Genomic DNA, 19,502 nt, shown 5'->3' with positions numbered 1-19,502 from the left:
CTAAATGGGCAGTCGGACATCCCTCTCACAATCCAGGACTGCTGGCTCCCAATTGCTTGCCTGCCTGCCTGCCTTCCTGATTGCCCCTAACTGCTTCTGCCTGCCAGCCTGATCACCCCCTAACCACTCACCTGCCAGCCTGATTGATGCCTAACTGCTCCCCTGCCAGCCTGGTCACCCCTAACTGCCCTTCCCTGCAGGCCTGGTCACCCCTAACTGCCCTCTCCTGCAGGCCTGGTCACCCTTAACTGCCCTCCCCTGCAGACCTGGTCTCCCCCCCCGCCCAACTGCTCTCCCCTGCAGGCCTGGGTCCCTCCCAGCTTCCCTTCCCTGCAGCTTCCCTCCTCAACCGGCCTGGTCACCCCTAACTGCCCTCTCCTGCAGGCTTGATAACCCCCAACTGCCCTCCCTTGCAGGCCTGTTCCCTCCCAACTGCCCTCCCCTGCTGACCTTCTTGTGACAGCCATCTTGTGTCCACATGGGGGCAGCCATCTTATGTGTTGGAGTGATGGTCAATTTGCATATTACTCTTTTATTAGATAGAATAGAGGCCTGGTGCACTGGGGGCCAGCTTGTTTGCCCTGAAGGGTCTCCTGGATAAGGGTAGGGGTGCCCTTGGGGCGTGGGGTGGCCTGGGCAAGGATCCTGTGGTGGTTTTCAGGCCGAAGACGCCCCCTAGCAACCCAAGCGGAGGCCCTGGTATCTGGGATTTATTTACCTTCTATAATTGAAACTTCGTAGCCTTGAGCAGAGCCAAGCCTCCTGCTTGCTCTGTGGCTGCAGCCATTTTTGTTGGATTTATTTACCTACCTTCTATAATTAAAACTTTGTAGCGGAGGCCAAGGCAGGCCAGGGCTGCGGGAGCTTGGCTTTCTCCATCGCTGGGGGCAACCCAAGCCTCCTGCTCTCTTTAAGCTCCGTGGCTGCTGCCATTTTTGTTGGAATTTATTTATCTTCTATAATTAAAACTTTGTAGCCTTGAGTGGAGGCCTAGGCCTGCCAGGGTGTGCGGAAAGCTTGGCTTCCTCCATTACCGGGGAAACCCAAGCTTCCTGCTCTCTCCGTGGCCGCAGCCATCTTGGTTGGGTTAATTTGCATACTCGCTCCTGATTGGCTGGTGGCGTGGCTTGTGGGTGTAGTGGAGTGATGGTTAATTTGCTTATTACTCTTTTATTAGATAGGATTCTTAGAATAGATCCTGTTCTTCAGATTGATAACATTTTTAATCTTATTTCTATGGCATTTCCATGTTTGAGTGAGGAAGAAATCAGATTATGCTAGTTTGCTCTTTTCAGAACTGGGATATAGCACCTTTTTATTGAATGGTTAATTAGATTAAAAAGTTAATAAGAAATAAACAGCCTTGTTACTGAGACCTATCTTTGAATTGAGTTACATTAGATTGTCCTGTGTTATTTTTCCCATGCCTCCATCTCTTTCTATTAACCACATAATCACATTAATTGTTGTGTTGTTGTTTTTCTTAATTTAAATCACACCTCTGATCCTTTCACTGCTTGGCTTTGGGATATCCCATTTAAATTCTAATGAACTAATCACAATTTGATATCCTGGTTCTCTTCTTTATATCATGGATTAATTGGTAGTTACTTGTTTGCCTTTGACTATCCCTACAATCTGTCATGTTATGTCTTTCTAGATTCTTTCCTGCCAGGTACAAAGCCCTCCTGTTAGAGAACATACTACAAGCAAGTGAGAGAATGATTATGAGTCTGTGAGAGAGACTCTTATGATGAAATGAGTGAATACACTGATCATAATGTAGCTGTACTATGGTGAATATTTACCATTTTGATAAACTTTAGCCTGAGGATCTAGATGAGATTCTGTGTTCATTCAACAAAAATGTATGAAACATTGCTCTTACCTAACTTCAAGGTGATGAAACTAAATTTTCTAGGCTTATTATGAAATTAAAATTTTGTTCACAATTTAGATAAAATATAACCATATTTTAGTAAATTATTTTAGGAGACAGAAGAGGTTGGAGCCAAATTAAGTGTCTGGTCCTTAATTATGTTGTTAATTTGTCTTTAGACAGACTGAAATGGACAGATGTACCAGCTGTCTCGTAAAGGGACAAGAAGATGGCATGTGAATACCATACAAGTAAGAGATACAGAGGGGCCTGGGAGTTAGGGAACCAGAGAAGTGTGTGCCAGTCACTCCAGGGGAAAGTCGAGGATTGATGCATGGCCCAGCAAGAGGGAGAGCATTGTGAAGGCAGAAGCCAGGGCAAACTCTGTTTGAAGTATAGTCAGGCAGTTTACAGTAAGGGAGCTGATCCCAGATATTAAGACCCTAGACATTGGCTTGCCATTCTTGTAATGGGTTGTAGTACCTGGCAGAGGACTAAAGTGATGCATGGGATCTAGGGAAGAAGCAGACAGAGTCTCCGGAACAAGATGATCTCAGTTAGTAAAGACTGAATGAAATCAGAAGGGAGATAAGACTATAGACTAGGGCTTGGTAATGTTGAAGCACAGTAATTAATCAAGAGTCTCAATAAGTTCATCCTAATTGTTTCTTCATACCATATTTGTCCTGGAAAGGGGTAAGAGTGTTGAAGTTATAGTCATTTATGTGGTGGGAAGGTACATTTGAGACAATAGAATAAATTCTGTGTCTACCAGAGTGGCTTAGAGAAATACACTAAATATTTTCTCCTCTTTCTCATTTAAAAATTCTAAAAACAGTACTGTCTCACAGTAGTGCCTAGATGCCTTCATTCTAGGAAAGGCCAGAACTGTCAATGATTACAGGTGGGCAACCCAGGCTTGGACTGGATTTCATGTGAGTCCCAGTCACAGGAAGTTAGGTTTGCCAGGTTAGCAAATAAAAATAGATGACGCCCAGTTAAATTTGTATTATTTCTAATTGCCTTCACATATGCACACTGGGATACAAGAAAATTATTGCATAGGAAATACTTGTACTAAAAATTATTTGCTGTTTGTCAGAAATAAATTATAAGTATCTATATTAAGTACCTCTTTAATTATATTTCTATAATTATTTGGCTCTACTCTAACATTATTTTGTTTTACATAATTTGCTTATAAAACTTCTTGCAGTTATATTTGCATTGTAATATAGCTTTACTGTGGTCATATCAAAACTATTTAATTCCTTTGTCCACTGAACATTCATTAATGAAAAAACATGTTCAACATTTGCATTGCAAGCCAGTATACCAAAACTGTATTTGCATAAAGTTAAGAACTCTGAGAATTGGTTTTCAAATTTGATTTGTTGAAGCATAGAATATCATCTTTCATGGCATAAGTTGCTTTCATATTGTTCAAGATTATGTTGCATCTTTTGCTCAACAACTTTTTATGATTATTATCCACTGACAAAAAGGAGTGCTGTTTTCTAATTTTATTCTATTCTTTTTAACAGTATACATAATGATTTTTACTGTTTAATGCTGAAGAGTATTTCATAACCTTCATGTTTAATGATTGATTTCAAAAGATAGTCATGACATAATTATCCACTTCAATCGGAACTTCTTGTACTGTTCAGAAGTAAAGTATGGTTTGCTTATCTCATGGAAATTGTTGATGTGGTCTGTTCTGTGTGTCTCATGCCACTGTGGGCATGACTGAAGGACAGGTTGGATAACTTTGGGGTATTGTGTATATACAGGGTGGTAGGGCTTACAGTTGTTTGTATGGAAAATAATATAATAATAAAAATAATACAAGAATAAACTATTTCACATATTCACAACTGTAAACTTACGTTTGCCCCACCCTGTATTTGAACAGAGGACATGAATGAGAAAAATTAAAATGACTGTGCATACTATTCTGGCTGTTTTAGAGAGACCAGTGATAACAGTTTATGGGCGCTGAGACTCCAGGATTTAGAGGTCAAAATAAAGGATATCAGCAGATAATTTATTAAGAACAAAGTATCATTTTGACTTAAGTGTCACAGATTACTAATGCATCTCTCTATCAGATATAGTCGATTTTAATTTCCAGATCTTGACCATTTGACCTAGGTAGCCATTTTAACTTCGTTCTTCCTGGACAGTGTAAAGTCAGAAGAATTATTTGTTTTGTGAGTTACACTTCAATTAAATTGTATTAGCAACCTTGTATTAATTGCTTCCAAGGGACTTCATCCCAAAAGTACCAGAAAGTTTCTAAATTCTATTCAATCCACATTGTGAACTTTAAATTGCTTTTGGGATTTAGGAACATCTGCAGAGCAGCACAAACTTTAGGTTGCTCTGGTACTCTGTTGGCTGGTTCTTTAAAGGAGCCTCATAGTGTAATGAATGTAAAGAGCCCACCTTTCATCGTTACTGGAAGTCAGTGCTATTTTGTCACTGGTAAATTATTATTATTTTTTAGCAATAGCAATGGCAGATACTTGATGTTAATGAAAACTGAGAAGCAGATAATTCCTTGAGTTATCTTACTGAACTTATTGAGATGAAACGTATGAGACTAACAATCTCATAAAATAGTAGGACTTCTGTTTCTGGCATTTTAATGTAGAAATGCTCTATATTCCAGTTAGGTGGGATACAAATAATTATAACATATTGCTAATGCTGAATGATATTTTGAGTGACTTAAACCTTTTTATTATGGGTAGTCTGAACATGCAGTGAGAGGAAGATCAGAAGGGCAGTGGTTAGAGTGGAGGGAGCTGATTTCTGTGCAAGGAGAAGATAAAATGTATTTTCTCATTCTTGGAAGTAAAAGAGTAAATCCCCTGTCACTTAAATTCTTAGATTATACATTTATTTATGGTTTGACTCTAGACAGAGACATGCGTGCTAAGTTATTCTGAGAACAACTCGCCATTCATTATGTGTATCAGATAGGATAGTTACGTAGATGTTCCAATTTGTACTGGAAAAGACAAAGAATAACAATTTTATCTAAAAATGTTTTATTTTACAAACACCACTAATGCCAGTAATTAATGTTCTTAAGAGATTGCAAGTATACATTTCCTTCAAATTAGAAAGAACCAAAAGTTCTTTTTCTAAAAATGTATCTTTTTGGTTTGTTCTCCTAATCACAGAACTCTTCTAAACTGAGATTGTTACCATTGAAACAAGATTTATATATACTATTTTGTTTTAGTAGCTAAAGAATAGTGATTTTTGTTAAGGTTAATATATTCATTGTAGAGGAAAAACTTATATATATAATAGTGGCCAATAATACTTTATATGTTATAGATTTGGTCAAAATGTTATAGTAAAACTGCATTCAAAATAATTTCAAATTCATAATGTAAGTGAGATACATAATATAATTTAACCTGGTTGTGTGCCGTCTGAATTGTCTTTAACAAGGGTTTGTTTTGTTCTTAGCTAAAGCCTCTTTTATGAAGTGTAAAAATCTAACTGATCTTAGCTTAGAAGATAGTGACATTCTTATCCTATCCACTAATCCCATTTTAGGTCCATATTATCCATAAGGAAGCCACTTAAGGATGCAGACAACTCTTACAGACACTGCTTTAACAGGTCCATGTACTTTCTGGCTGCTACAGAATTCCTTTTGGTGAAAGAAAACATTAACATGGGGAAAACCAATCAATCTTCTGTGACAGAATTTGTCCTCTTGGGGCTTTCTGGCTACCCAGAGCTTGAGGCCATTTACTTTGTTTTGGTCCTATGTATGTACCTGGTGATCCTGCTGGGAAATGGAGTCATCATAATCGTAAGTGTCTTTGACTCCCACCTGCACACCCCCATGTACTTTTTCCTCAGTAACTTATCATTCTTGGACATTTGCTATACCAGTTCTTCTATTCCCCTATTTCTCAGCAGCTTAACTTCAAAGAAAACTATTTCCTTCTCTGGATGTGGAGTGCAAATGTTTCTCTCCTTAGCTCTGGGATCCACAGAGTGTGTCCTTCTCAGCATGATGGCATTTGACCGCTATGTGGCTATATGCTTCCCTCTGAGATATCCCATCATTATGAGCAAGACTTCCTATGTGCCCATGGTTGCTGGGTCCTGGATTGCAGGGAGTGTCAATTCTGTGTTGCAAACCTCTTTTGCCATGCAGCTTCCTTTCTGTGGGAATAATGTCATTAATCATTTTACTTGTGAAATCTTAGCTGTCTTAAAATTGGCCTGTGCTGATATCTCAATAAATGTTATTTGCATGGCTGTTGCTTATATGATTTTTCTTGTTGTTCCAGTACTTTTCATTTTTGTTTCTTATGTTTTGATTATGTCCACCATCCTGAGGATTCCTTCTGCAGAGGGAAGGCGGAAAGCCTTCTCCACCTGCTCTGCCCACCTAACAGTGGTGATTATATTCTATGGAACCGTCTTCTTCATGTATGCAAAACCCAAGGCTAAAGACTCTTCCAGTGCAGACAAAGGACAAGTCACAGACAAAATCATCTCTCTCTTCTATGGAGTTGTGACACCCATGCTCAATCCTCTCATCTATAGTTTGAGGAACAGAGATGTGAAGGCAGCTGTGAAGAATATACTGTGTCAGAAATGCTCCCCACAGGGAACGTGAATGCTAATAAAAAAATTCCTTTACTCTGAATGCAGGTCTCCTTCTCACCTGAAGGTTCCAAAACAAAAAATAAGAGTTGGTGGTACCATTAATCCCTGAAACTCATTTTTCTGTTCCTGGTATTTAAATGTGAGAGAAATCTAGGTCCTACCTTTTCCCTTCATGACTGGATTAAGGAGAAAAGGTACAGAAATTTGTGGGTAAAAGGATTTGTTAGGTCTGATCAAATAATTGAATCAATGCCCCCTCTCCTGGGAACTGACCTTTAGGCCACTTCACAATGGACATTCCACTTGCTTAGACCACATTCCACTTGCTTAGACCACATTCCATTTGCTAAAACGATTATTCTCCCCTCTGGACTTTCCTAGAATCCGGACCTGCACAGAGAATTCTCCACCCAGAAAAAGCCTGCCTAGAGTCCTTTAAAAACCTCTGACTCCCCATCTTTGGGTGTTGGCACCATTTTGGGGCTTAGCCTATCTGGTATCCAGATGACCTAATAAATTTATAATCCCTCACCACTTTGGCCTCATGCATTCCTCCTTCGGCGACCTTAACAGGATTCTCATCCCAACCATCTACTTTCTCACGGATAACAGAATTTAGTTCAGGAATGATGGACTTTATAATACTATGTAAAAGGAAATATTATTTTACTAACTTAACCTCTTATCCTCTACATGCATTAGGTTTCTAGTCTCATCTCTTTTTTTAGGAAGAAAGTTGAAAGTGCTTTGTGAAGGGGCAGAGTACTATATGAACTCAACATTAAATGATTCTTATTGGGGAGAATCTTTGATCATTTAGAGGGAAAGGGTGAGGACTTTAGGGCATCAGGTGCCTGGCCTGTGTACATGGTACAGGGAGACAAGAGTAGAAAAATGAAGCTATTTTTAATAGGGATGAACCATGGCATGTTTGAGTGAAAACCATTGTTACTGATAAATGACTCAAAAAATTAATTTCTAAAGAACTTGGTTGCACAGTTCTCTGAGAACATGGTGATAATGGGTTTAGAGTGTTACAGATAAGTATTTTTTCAGTCACATGAATTTCCTATAGAATGTGAGCTTTCTGTTCAGTCAGTCAGTCATTTATTCCTTATTTCGATTACTCAATCAACCAGTATTTACCTACCACCTATTTTATCTCAGGCATTGTGCTAACTATTGGTGATACCAAAAACCTAAAAAACTTGGAAACAAAAGCAAAATACGATCAAGAAGCACACAGTCTTGAGGAATACAGACTGACACATAAATTGGGGACACATAAAATGTTACAAAATTTTAATAACTTTATCCTTTTAAGCTGGATATTTTGTTTGCTTTCATATGTTAGGTCTTTATTGGGCTGAACAAGTAATGGGTAGAAATGGAGTAGTTTAAATGGAATAAACTGAAAGGGCTTGGCCATCTCTAAGAAACAAATGAAAGGGGACAGTGGGAAAGAAGGGATAATGCAACAAGGAAGAAAGCATTGCATACTAGAGATTTCTTTTACTGTTGTTTTTTTAAAAATCTTTATTGTTGAAATTATTACAAATGTCCTCCTTTCCCCCTCCAGTTGCCCCCCTCTACCGGGTTCCTGCCCACCCCAGGCCTTCGCCACCCTATTGTCTTTGTCCATAGGTAATGCATATATGCATGTAAGATCTTTGTTTAATCTCTTCCCGTCCCCTCAACCCCCTTCCCTCTGAGAATCATCAGTCTGTTTCATTTCCTTGCCTCTGATTCTATTTTATTCACCAGTTTATTCTGTTCATTAGATTTTTTATTCGTTTATTTTGAGTTTTAGATTCCATTGTTGATAGGTATGTATTTGTTGCCATTTTGTTGTTCATATTTTTTATATTTTCCTTCTTTTTAAAGAGTACCCTTCAACATTTCATGTAATACTGGTTTGGTGGTGATGAACTTTTTTAGCTTTTTCTTGTCTGTGAAGCTCTTTACCTAACCTTCAATTCTAAATGATAGCTTTGCTGTGTAGAGTAATCTTGGTTGTAGGTCCTTGCTGTTAATTACTTTAAATATTTCTTGCCACTCCCGTCTGGCCTGCATAGTTTCTGTTGAGAAATCAGCTGACAGCCGTATGGGCATTCTCTTGTAGGTAATTAACTGCTTCTCTCTTGCTGCTTTTAAGATTCTCTCTTTGTCTTTAGCCCTTGGCATTTCAAGTATGATGTGTCTTGGTGTGGTCCTCATTGGGTTCTTCTTATTTGGGGCTCTGTGCTTCCTGGACTTGTAAGTCTATTTCTTTCACCAGGTAGGGGAAGTTTTCTGTCATTATTTCTTCTAATAGGTTTTCAATATTTTGCTCTCTTTCTTCTTTTGGCACCCCCATAATTCGGATGTTGGTACGCTTGAAGTTGTCCCAGAGGCTCCTTACACTATCTTCATATGTTTTGATTCTTTTTTCTTTTTGCTCTTCTGGTTGGGTGTTTTTTGCTCCCTCATATTTCAAATCTTGATTTGCTCACTCCACTGTTGAATCCCTGTATATTATTTTTTATTTCAGTCAGTGTATGCTTAATTTCTAACAAGTCCTTTTCCACTTTTTTGGAGGTTTCTAGAAGATTCTTGAGTAACCTTATAACCATGGTTTTGAACTCTATATCCAGTAGTCTGCTCTCGTCCATTTCTTTCATTTGCCACATGCCTCCTTGTCTCCGCATTTTGGCTGCTTCCCTGTGTTTGTTTCTATGTATTAGGTAGAGCTGCTATATTGCAGGGGGTCTTGTCCAGCATCTAGAAGGGTCCAGGAATCCAGAGATGAAACATAATTTTGGAAGGCATTTTGGGGAGCCAGAGGAGACTTAGCTAAAGAAACCAAGTCCTCCTGAATCTCCGGACCCCTTGTTCTTTATTAACACAATTTGTCCTAAGGAAAAATAGATATACATATCAAAGGTAAGTTTGGTATACAGTAGGCATTGTTAGATTGGGGGAACTGCCTTTGGCTGTTCAGGTGTTTGGCCAGCAAGGAGGCAATAACATATAGATTGAAATGCCCTCAGCTGTCTGGCAGCAAGCAATCATTTATGCATCCTTTTCAGGTTTGGGGAAATGCCCTCAGCCATTTCCAACAGGCAATAACATGTGATTCAGCCCTGCTGAATCCCCAAGTTTCATCAACCTTTTGATGAAACTTCTTGCATTTATGATATGCTGGAATTAGCTTCTGGCACTATGTCTCCTTGAGTTGGTAGAGTGGCCTGGTGTAGTAGGTGTTCTATAGAGCCCAGTGGCTCAGCCTCCCCTGTCACCTGAGCTGGGAGCTCTAGGTGCACCCCTTTGTGGGCTGTGAGCACAGTCCTGTTGTAGTTGAGACTTGATTGCTGTTGATGCCACTGGAAGGAATTGACCTCCAGGCCAATTGGCTGTGGGGACCAGCTTCGACTACAATGGGAGAGCTGCTATGCAGGAGACACCCTTATGGGGCAGGACTTGCTTTAGTGGGGCTTTGGTGCTCACTGAGTCTGCCCCTTGCGTGTGTCACTTATGGATGTGTAGAATTGTAATCTGGTATGGTCTGACACTGACCACTAGGTACACTGGCTCTTGGGTCTCCAGGGAGGTGCAAAGTCAGCCATTGTCTGGGCCCACCCAGCAGGAGATACAGAGAGATCTGCAGATTCCTCCTCTTTGTATCAGGTTTGGAAGTGTCCAGATGAGGCCCACTTATGAAACATGGCAGGCTGGTGCTGGTGCTGGGTTTTGGGCCTTTTATTGATAGGTTTGGGGATCCCTGATCCAGTTGCAGCTTGTTTGAGAGAGTTTATCCTGAGCAAGGAAAGGCCATTCATATGCAAAAGCTTCTGCATACAGCTTGGGTGAAGTTGTAAATTGGATGAGGTGGGGTGTTAGGGAATCACCAGGGTGGAGCAAACAGAAATGGCTGCCAGTCAGCTCTGCAACTGGGGAGGTGCCAGCATAGGAACAATGATCCCTGAGAGCACCTCTGGGAGCTAGCCATCCTGAGTTCCTGCCCTCATGCCAGACAATCCAGTTCCTCCTCATATGTGTCTGTGTTCCCTAGCACCTTGCCCTAGTGCTGAAGCTCAGAGGAAGTGGGAGCTTGTAAGTTCAGTTTGTGTGTGGTGCCTCCCATTTAAGAGGAACAGCTGGGTCTCCAGCAGCCTTTGTGTCACTGAGCCCCAGTATGCACTGGTTTTTACAGCCCATTCTTCTTATTGCCTGTAGGGACTTCTTTTCCCAGCTCTGGGATTTTGGGCTGGGGGTCTGGTGTGGGGCTGGGACCCCTTACTCCTCTGGGTGGCCTCTGCAGAGATGACCTCCCTCCTGATTAAAAAAGCCACACATTGCCCTAGCTGGTTTGGCTCAATGGATAGAGTGTTGGCCTATGGACTAAAGGGTCCCAGGTTTGATTCCGGTCAAGGGCACATGCCCAGGTTGTGGACTCAATCCCCAGTAGAGAGCGTGCAGGAGGCAGCCAATCAGTGGTTCTCTCTCATGATGTTCTGGATGATGGTGGTTCTGTATTTTAGTTGTAATTAATTAATTAATTAATTAGTTATTATTTTTTAGTTGTAATTTAGATGTGGTTGTGGGAGATGGTGAGTACAGGCGTTTACCTACACTGCCATCTTCCTGTAAATCTCTCCAGATGATTTTCAATCAGTGAGCATTTCTCAAACTTTAGTGCATATATAAACCCCATCAGGAGTCTTTGAAAAATACAGATTCTGATAGACTAGGGCTGAGGTGAATCCTGAGTTCTGCATTTGTGAACATGTTACAGGGTGATGCTAAGAGCTCCTTTTCCACAGAGCACACAGAGTAGCAAGGCCTCTTAGATTGTCTCTCTTCAAAACCTGGGAGAGCACCACTGCGGCTTCAACTGTGTATAGAGTGGTAATTGGGTAGTACACAATGTGAAGTGGAATGTTCTATTGAGACTTGGAGGTGAGACTTCTGTGTAGTTTATTGCAAATGGGTTCATGTTCTTCACGATTTTAGATATACAAGCAACCAAATTGCATATAGGTTGTCCATAGGAAAGTAATTAGACTTGTTGAATTTTCAGTTAGGGCCAATATTTTTAAAATAATAAATTTTGGGTCAACTAAAGCACCAGAGTTTTTCATAAAAATGCATGAAGCAAATCTCTTCAATTTGAAAACAGAATTAAAAAATAAATATTAGCAAATGACCTTCCTGTTTAGAGTAAATGAATCACAGAATGTCTTTTTATTTATTTATTTTTATTTTTTTCATTTGGTATGTAGCCTTTATTTATTTATTTATTTATTTATTTATTTATTTATTTATTTTTTGAGGTTGATTAATTGATTTTATTTTTTAAAATTTCTTTATTGATTAAGGTATCACATATTTGTCCTCATCCCCCCCATTTCCATCCCACACCCCTCCCCACGCATGCCCCCACCCCCCTGTTGTCCTTAACCACTGGTTAGGCTAATATGCATGCACACAAGTCCTTTGGTTGATCTCTCCCCTTTACCCACACCCTCCTCTACCCTCCTTCTGAGGCCCAACAGTCTGATCCATGCCTCCTTGTTTCTGGGTCTGTTCTTGTTCATCAGTCTGTGTTGTTCATTATTTCCCCAAGATGAGTGAGATCATGTGCTATTAGAAATACACTTATAAGAACCGAAAATGAGAAAAGCAATAATGGTTATACTGACAGGCAAATGAATCAGTCTGTAGTGAGTTTCTTTCTAGGCCAACAGTTCCTTTGAGACCCAATTTCAATGTCAAACATTTCCTTATGTGTACATGTCAGCACTGACATTTCAGTTCTGGATGGTGGACAAATGGTGGTAATGCAGGTCCGACTCTCTCTGGTTTGGTCCTGGGCAACCTGCAGTGACGCCCGGCTGCTAACTGCTAGTATGGCAAGGTGACGTCGGCATCTTCCATCTCTGTACTGCTTCTCTTCTGTCTTCATGGCTGGAGTAGTCCTGTCGATTCCTCTCTGTTGCTGGGATCCACATGGTCTCAGAGTTGTTTTCTAAAAATATACAATCATATTCTCGACCAAAAGTTAATAAAGGAATATTTTCTATAAATTTGACTTGGAATCCTATTTCATTTTTTGCCCAAATGATTTTCCTCTGGCTTGTTTTGACACCTTGTGTGTTTTTCATGGGTGTCTTGCTTTTAGCCTTACAATTAATTTTCTAGATTTAATTTACTTACAGGATATATTTCCTTACATGATATTCTACTATCCCCCCTTTCTTGATTTAAATATTAGGAGGCTCTTGAAAATTTTATAATGTAGTCTTGATGGATTTTAAATTTTAATATTTTGCACTATAATATTACTGTTTTAGGTTCATTACATTGTGCGCAATTTTTATCATGAGTTGAACTACCAATAAAAATTTTAGTTAACACTTTAGGAACACCTTTTTGTCCAGTACAATTAATTTTTCTAGCATATTCGCTTGTTTGAACTAGCCAATTTAAATTTGCCTGAAAACTTGACTACTATTTTACTGTCAAATTTATTACTCTAACAACAATCTTATTTTACCCTGTAAATAATAGTGGAAAGGATTATTTGCCTTCTTGAGTAGGTCCTGAGCATTCCTGGTGGTAGGCTGGATTTAGATATCGTAAACCCACTTTCCCACACCATGGGTACAAGACAACTCAAACAATTCTTGTTGGAGTTGAGAGGGCAGCTGCTGTGGGCCAAGTCTCTGTCGGTCACCTGGGTCCTGATCTGAGCTGGGCATGGGAAGCACGAAGCAGCCATGGGGGCAGGAGACCTCCCTCAGAAGGGGCTAGGGTTCAGGCCCCTGCAATGTTGGGGGGAGGTGAGGGTCTGTGCCCCACCTCTGTTGATCCCCAAATTCTCTCCTGATGGCCCCACTGCGATTGTGCCTGTCTTAGGTTGTTCCTTCCTTGAAGAATACAGAATGTCCTTTTAAAAACAGCTTTGTATCCTCATGGTATTCTACCATAGCTACAAACTATATCTCTAGATAAATAAATTAATCGATCTAATAGATGAGTTACTACTTAATATTTTAATACAATGATTGTGGAGGTGATATAGGATTTTCCTTGTGATAGTCATTTGCCAACAATTTATGCTGCTCTCTGAGGAAACAATGCTCAGACAATTTAGTCGGTATATAAGGAAGTGTATAATCATATTGAGTATGGAAAGGAGGACTCTTACTCAATTCAAGCTGTGCCAAACTATGCAGACTTACAAAGAGAGCAGGAAGAGGTGGATAGGCCAGTATATACTCCTATTCAGTATTGTTTGAGATTGGAATTTGATTTACCACAGGAGCATAATCAACCTATTGTTAGTCTGTGTATAAATCTCGGACAGGCTTTGAATAAGCATCAGTAGTCTGGAGTCTACACTGAAGCTGTTTTAGGGAAGGTATGAATCAGGTCCAATGCCATTTCTTCTCTTTTAATTTCTCCAAAATGTTTAATCCTATTTAGAAATTATTTTGAGAAAGTAATTATTTTATGCTGTGACTAAGGTAGTATATTTGGTACTCAGCCCTAAAATGATTGCTGCCAAAAGCTTTTACTTGCAGACATTTCTATAGGAAGCCACCCATCTCTTTTGATGCTTAAAAAATCTAATTAATTGAGTAGAGACCATTATTTGTATTTCTGTCATAATGCTAGAGTAACTCCTTTAAAAAAGGAACTGATGAATTCTAAACATTTTGTCCTTCAAAAGAGTACTGTGTTGAATATCTTTGAGATGTTTCCTGCATCTTTGTTTTCTTATACAAGATGGAGTGCCATAATCTGTTTGGATAAAGGAAATGAAAAAAATTTAAGACTAGTATGTAACAAATTTTTATTTATTTCCCATAGAACTTGCCCTTTTAGATAATCTTGCCATCATTGTTATGCTATCATTTGAACTCATTTTTCATATTTATCTATTTTGATGGGGAATTATGAAATCATGACAGTACATCAATCATTTACAACTATTAAATTAATAACATTTTTGAAGAATTTATATTAATAAAAAATATTTATGTTTAACTGAAAGAAAAACAAAAACTAGTGTTCAGCATTGTTTGCAAAACCTAAACCAAGGAAACATGCATTATAGAGGTTGGAAAGATATATCCCCCCAAAATTAACCATGGTATTTTTTCTGAAATTTCCAAATTTTTAAAAGTAAATATGGATACATATGGATAACAGAAAACTGTAATTTAAAAAAAAGAGAGAAAAATTTAAACAGGTACCTAATTATGTTAGAAAAATTAACTTATAGTAAAAAAAAAAAAAAAAAGGAAAATCTCAATTTAAACTGTTGAAGCAACTTTAGGCCTGGAGATTACACATTGATTCTGAGTTGTACAGCATGCCCATTAAGATATTTGCTACATCCTAGGTGATGTCATAACAGATAACTATAGCTTTTAAAAAATAATTGGTGAGGGGCCTTATTTGGATTTATAAAATTATCTCCATTTCCTAGCATTAATAAAATAGGTTGAATAAAGTATTGATTAAATTTCTTCTCTGCCAAGAAAACTAAAAAAAATTTTATTCCTTGAAACATTGTTCTGATGTGATTTATTTGGGTGTTTCTTTTAAGTAATGTTGGATATAGGATTTTGAGGATCCCCTGTGACTTGGGGGGAAGGATGGAATGGGAAAAGAACTTTTTTCTTGAGAAGAAAGCTTAGAAAGATTGGGAAAAGAACTTTTCTCTTGAGAAGAAAGGTTAGAAAGATGTCCAGGAAGCAATGCCTTGTGATCAGGTCACTGAATTTCAGAAACAATGATGTTGAACACCGGTTTTAACTTGTTTCCTGTCCAGTGCTATGATTCCCCTTCCCCCACCATTATTTTTAGACCTTTAGTCAAACTCTATTTTTCCTGGATTAGTGGTTTTGTGGTTAACAAATTGCATTCATTATTTGAGTGAAGCAGTTCAAGAAAAGGAGAGCACTGCTTGTAAATATAGAATATGATTGAGAGCTCCTTGTAATGGTTTAAATTAGATAGATGGTGATTTTATGCCAATTAATCTGGGTGACAGGTATATCTGTTTAGGTGAATTCTTTGGGGATTCCTACAGTATGGAGTGGGACTAAGTTACAAGTTAGGTTGTAGATTTACAATAGGAAAACTGAATAGCTCAATGTCTTCTACATTTTCATTGTATGGTTCCCACATTTCTGAATTTATTATGAATTTCAACATGCTACTCATATTCACATGAACACATGAAAATTCTGAGTTTGAATCAAATGCAATTATTTTTAGATTATTTTGTAAAATAAAACCCTTTTTGTCTTCTCTCATTAGTTTAACAAATTCAAATTAAATATCAATATATAAAAAAATGCTTATAACAACACCTAGAACCACATAAGTTTTTATTCTCATTCTTATTATTTATAACCAAGAATTAATGTAGCTAAATGAGGTCTTTCTACTATATTGTCAATAAGGTATGGTAGCATGAACAAAAGTCTGGACAAAGCCATTAGAATATGTTTGGAGTGACGATTCCAGCAAGTATCTGAGAATAGACTGAAATGGGATAAGACACGTCTTTAAGACTTCCGATTGGTTATTTGAAATACAGTAATGGATCTAATATAATTAAGTCTTTAGGGATTATTCTTGAAGTTTTCAAAAGTTTTGAGCATCTTTCCTCTGAAGCAATTTGAAGTTATGGCTTAGAAAATTGCGTAAGTCCCTGAGAGCAAGAAATATTTAAATGGCCTTCCTGAGCCTGGAGAAGATTCTTTGGAAAATTTCCTGGGTCTTCAGAATGGGGCAATATTTCAACCTGGGCTGGAAGGGCAAATGAAATCTTCCAGATTCTCAAAGACTCATTTTCCTCTTACTTTGAACTAGCAGAACCAAAATACATTTCCTTTGTAATCAATATTGGTTGTACCGTATAGGTTTTAAAACAATTTTGAAATAGTAACTTTGCCATCAATGTTTTCCAGACTACAAGTCCGGTGACACTCTGGCACCTCAATGGTAACACCTTCAGAAGTTCATCAACCTCATAGAAAATTTTGTACAAAAGGCTGCAAATAGAAGATCAAGGCAAAACAGTCTGGTGTGTGTTGCAACCTAGGAGGTGAGTCGACCTTCCATTCAGAGGGTAATTGCTGAAAACATACTACTAACAAATCCAAGGGGATGTCAGTCCAATGAACCGAGTTGAAATAGGCTATGCGTTTTGGGATAGAATATTTCTTTTACCATAGAGAGTCTAAAGAGAATAGGACTAAAAACATTCTAAGAGGATTTTCTTGGATATAGTAAGAAAATAAAGAAAAAAAATGAAAAAATATGACCAAAAAGTAATTTGAAATACAAAGTAATTTAAATATCCAAAAGATGGATATTTAGGTCTAGAATTTATCTTACAGGGAATAGAGATTCATTTAGTCAGAATATACTTTACTGGTTCCTTACGTCAGTACAAGTGCCTTCATGTCTAATGTTGTCATTTCTCACTGGTGCAATAAGGTTGCTGTAAAATAGGCAGCAGACTTGTACCCTTGATCCAGAATGTAAAGGAGGCTGGTGTCACCAAAGTTTTGATTCTGTAACAATATACCTCATAGCACTAACTCAGTTCCCTTTGGTTCAGTTAGCAAATGTATATCCAGTGCTAATCATGAGCAGACAGTCCCTGTCCTGGGGCCTCTACACTGAGAATGCTATCTGGAAAACTTCATTACTGGCTCTTGCATACATCTTTTGATCTGTGCATAAAGGAAGTGAAGAACAATGAGTTCTTAGCTAACAGGAAATAATTTTGACTTTCATAGTTAATGTTTGCATGAGTATTTTGGGAATTACTTTTAGCACTTTTAATTCTTCTTTCTTGTTGTTGGTAATGTATTCCTATGGTGACTTTAGACATAATATATGACACACACACACACACACACACACACACACACACACACACACACACTTTCATTTAACTTTTAGATGAATGAATTGAAATAGCCTTTCTTCAAAATAATGTCAACCCCTTGAGTTCCTTATTTTAAATGGCATTGGTCTTTGCTATAGTTGTATAATGCCCTTCATTGCAAAGTGAGTAGAGTTTGGTATAATATGCGTCCATGTCATATCATAGATGTCATGAACATTAGTAGGTTGGTTGAGTAAGAAGAGAGCTACCTAACAGGTCTGATTATAAAAATTTAAAGGTACTCTTGTAAGAGCATAAACCTGGGGACAGAAGTGTAAAAGGACTTGAAAAAAGAGTAAGTCAAGGGAAGATAAAGGAAACCAAAATAGTGCTTGCCATATGGTAGGTGCTTTATATGCATTGTTTTATTAACTCTCCTCAGAACACCCCATGATGCTATTAAAGTCCTGTTATAGGTAAGGATATTGAGACAGAAGTTGCACAATGTCACATAACTAGCTACTGGCCTTGTAAGCAGAAGGACCATGGATGAGTGACTCCTGAGGTCATTTTTGGCCATAGACAGATTTAATCCATATAGAAACCACGTAGAGTGTGTGTCCATGTGCTCTGCACAAAGGCAGAAGCCTATCATTGATCCAATCCACTGAACAAAGGCTTTCAGTGAGGACTGAGGGGAGAAGTGTGGACTGAGTTGACAGCTGGTGCAGGCCCCCAGTCAAGATAGGGCTGGGAAGTAGCAGAACTGGGGAAATAGGAGGCGGAGTCCCCTGTGGCTGATTCTGCAGCAAAGACTTACACCACACCCTCTTGTTGGGCGGTGTGGTGTTTGAGCTACTGTTACTTGTGAAAGCCATCTCACAGCGAGTTCCCCTCCAAGCTTGATAGCTGCCTACTCCTCTCTGTGGTTGGTTGGGGCTGTGGAGGGGGTAATTGTGTTTACTGAGTTTTAATATTTTTAACATCCTGTGACTTCATGCTAGAAGTTTTCTATTGTTTATAGAAACTGTGTAGAAAACTTGCTCTAAAGCACATCTATATGTCAGTAAAAATCTCAATTTCAGTAAAACATACATGTTCTTTTTAATAGACAAAGTGAGCTTGCTTTGTGAGACAGTGAAATTGCTTTTCAGTTATCATTTACCAGGGAATTGGGATTTGGGTGGCTAGCATTAAGAAGGTGATCTGGGACTCAGAGTAAAAGAAGCACGTATTTTTAGGGTATGAAAGAATCTCAAAGTATAAAAGGTAGAATTGATTGAAATAAGGACAAAATAGAATAAAAGTTGAAGTGCCCTAATAATGACAAAAGGTAATATAGGTAATTAGAAGCTAGTTGAAATACTCCCAAAGGATTAAATCCAGACCTAAAATTTCTGCCAAGTTTGCTGAATAAGGAGAAATGGTCTACATGTTAAGTGCCTATTTGCTTTGTGAATGAATTAGAACACCTTCAATGGATTTTGTGTCCATGAATAAGGATATTGCTATAAATTAGTGTGTGTAAGTTGGCAGGGGGCGGGGGAGGCGCAGAGAAGGTGGGCAAGCTCTATTTCTGAGGAAAAATGAAAAGGAATGGCCTGAGACTTTATGAGTCAAGCTTTTTGAATGCAAAACCTACCTTTTTGACCCCTGAATGATGGCAGTAGTTATTTCCCCAAGGATTCACCCAGGATAAGAGGTGACAATGAACTTTTGGAAGATGTCCTTTTGATCATAGTGTTTCTTTCAATTGTACTTAAGGAGCAACTAGTTAAAATGGCAACTAAATGTGTTTGCATTAGGAGAATGAGAAGACAAATCACAGTCTTGTAGACAAAATATGTGTTATATGTCTGATTAATGACTCGTAGTCAGAATATGTAAAAAACTCTCAAAACTCAACAATAAGAAAACAAACAACCCAATTAAAAATGATCAAAATATATGAAGGACACTTTACTATAGAGAAAATAAAGAGGGAAAAAATTCCACAAAAAAATTAGTCATTAGGGAAATGCAAACTAAAAATTATGATGAAATATCACTGCATACCTATTAGGATGTGTAAGGAATATA

At 38.4% G+C, this 19,502-nt stretch overlaps 1 protein-coding gene across 3 annotated transcripts in view; it reads left to right on the top strand.

The window, feature by feature from the left end:
* LOC129151702 (olfactory receptor 13C3-like) overlaps window positions 1-16,626 on the top strand; it is a 31,184-nt gene extending 14,558 nt beyond the window's left edge. For 2 of the 3 annotated variants that reach the window (XR_008558369.1, XR_008558368.1), the window contains exon 4: window positions 16,495-16,626. Coding sequence is in view for 1 of the 3 variants with exons in the window: in XM_054727557.1 (XP_054583532.1) it covers window positions 5,456-5,717; window positions 6,205-6,234 (292 nt within the window). In the remaining 2 variants the exon portion in view is untranslated. Of the gene's footprint in view, window positions 1-5,455; window positions 5,718-6,204; window positions 6,275-16,494 lie in introns of those variants that run through there. The other variant, XM_054727557.1, reaches the window with a different exon arrangement.
* The last annotated feature ends 2,876 nt before the right edge of the window (window positions 16,627-19,502 follow it).

Source organism: Eptesicus fuscus, chromosome 15 (genome assembly GCF_027574615.1).
Source record: "Eptesicus fuscus isolate TK198812 chromosome 15, DD_ASM_mEF_20220401, whole genome shotgun sequence".
In the NCBI taxonomy this organism is placed as follows: domain Eukaryota; kingdom Metazoa; phylum Chordata; class Mammalia; order Chiroptera; family Vespertilionidae; genus Eptesicus; species Eptesicus fuscus.
The sequence above is the reverse complement of the archived record's forward strand: the minus strand, read 5'-3'. Positions and strand labels throughout refer to the sequence as shown.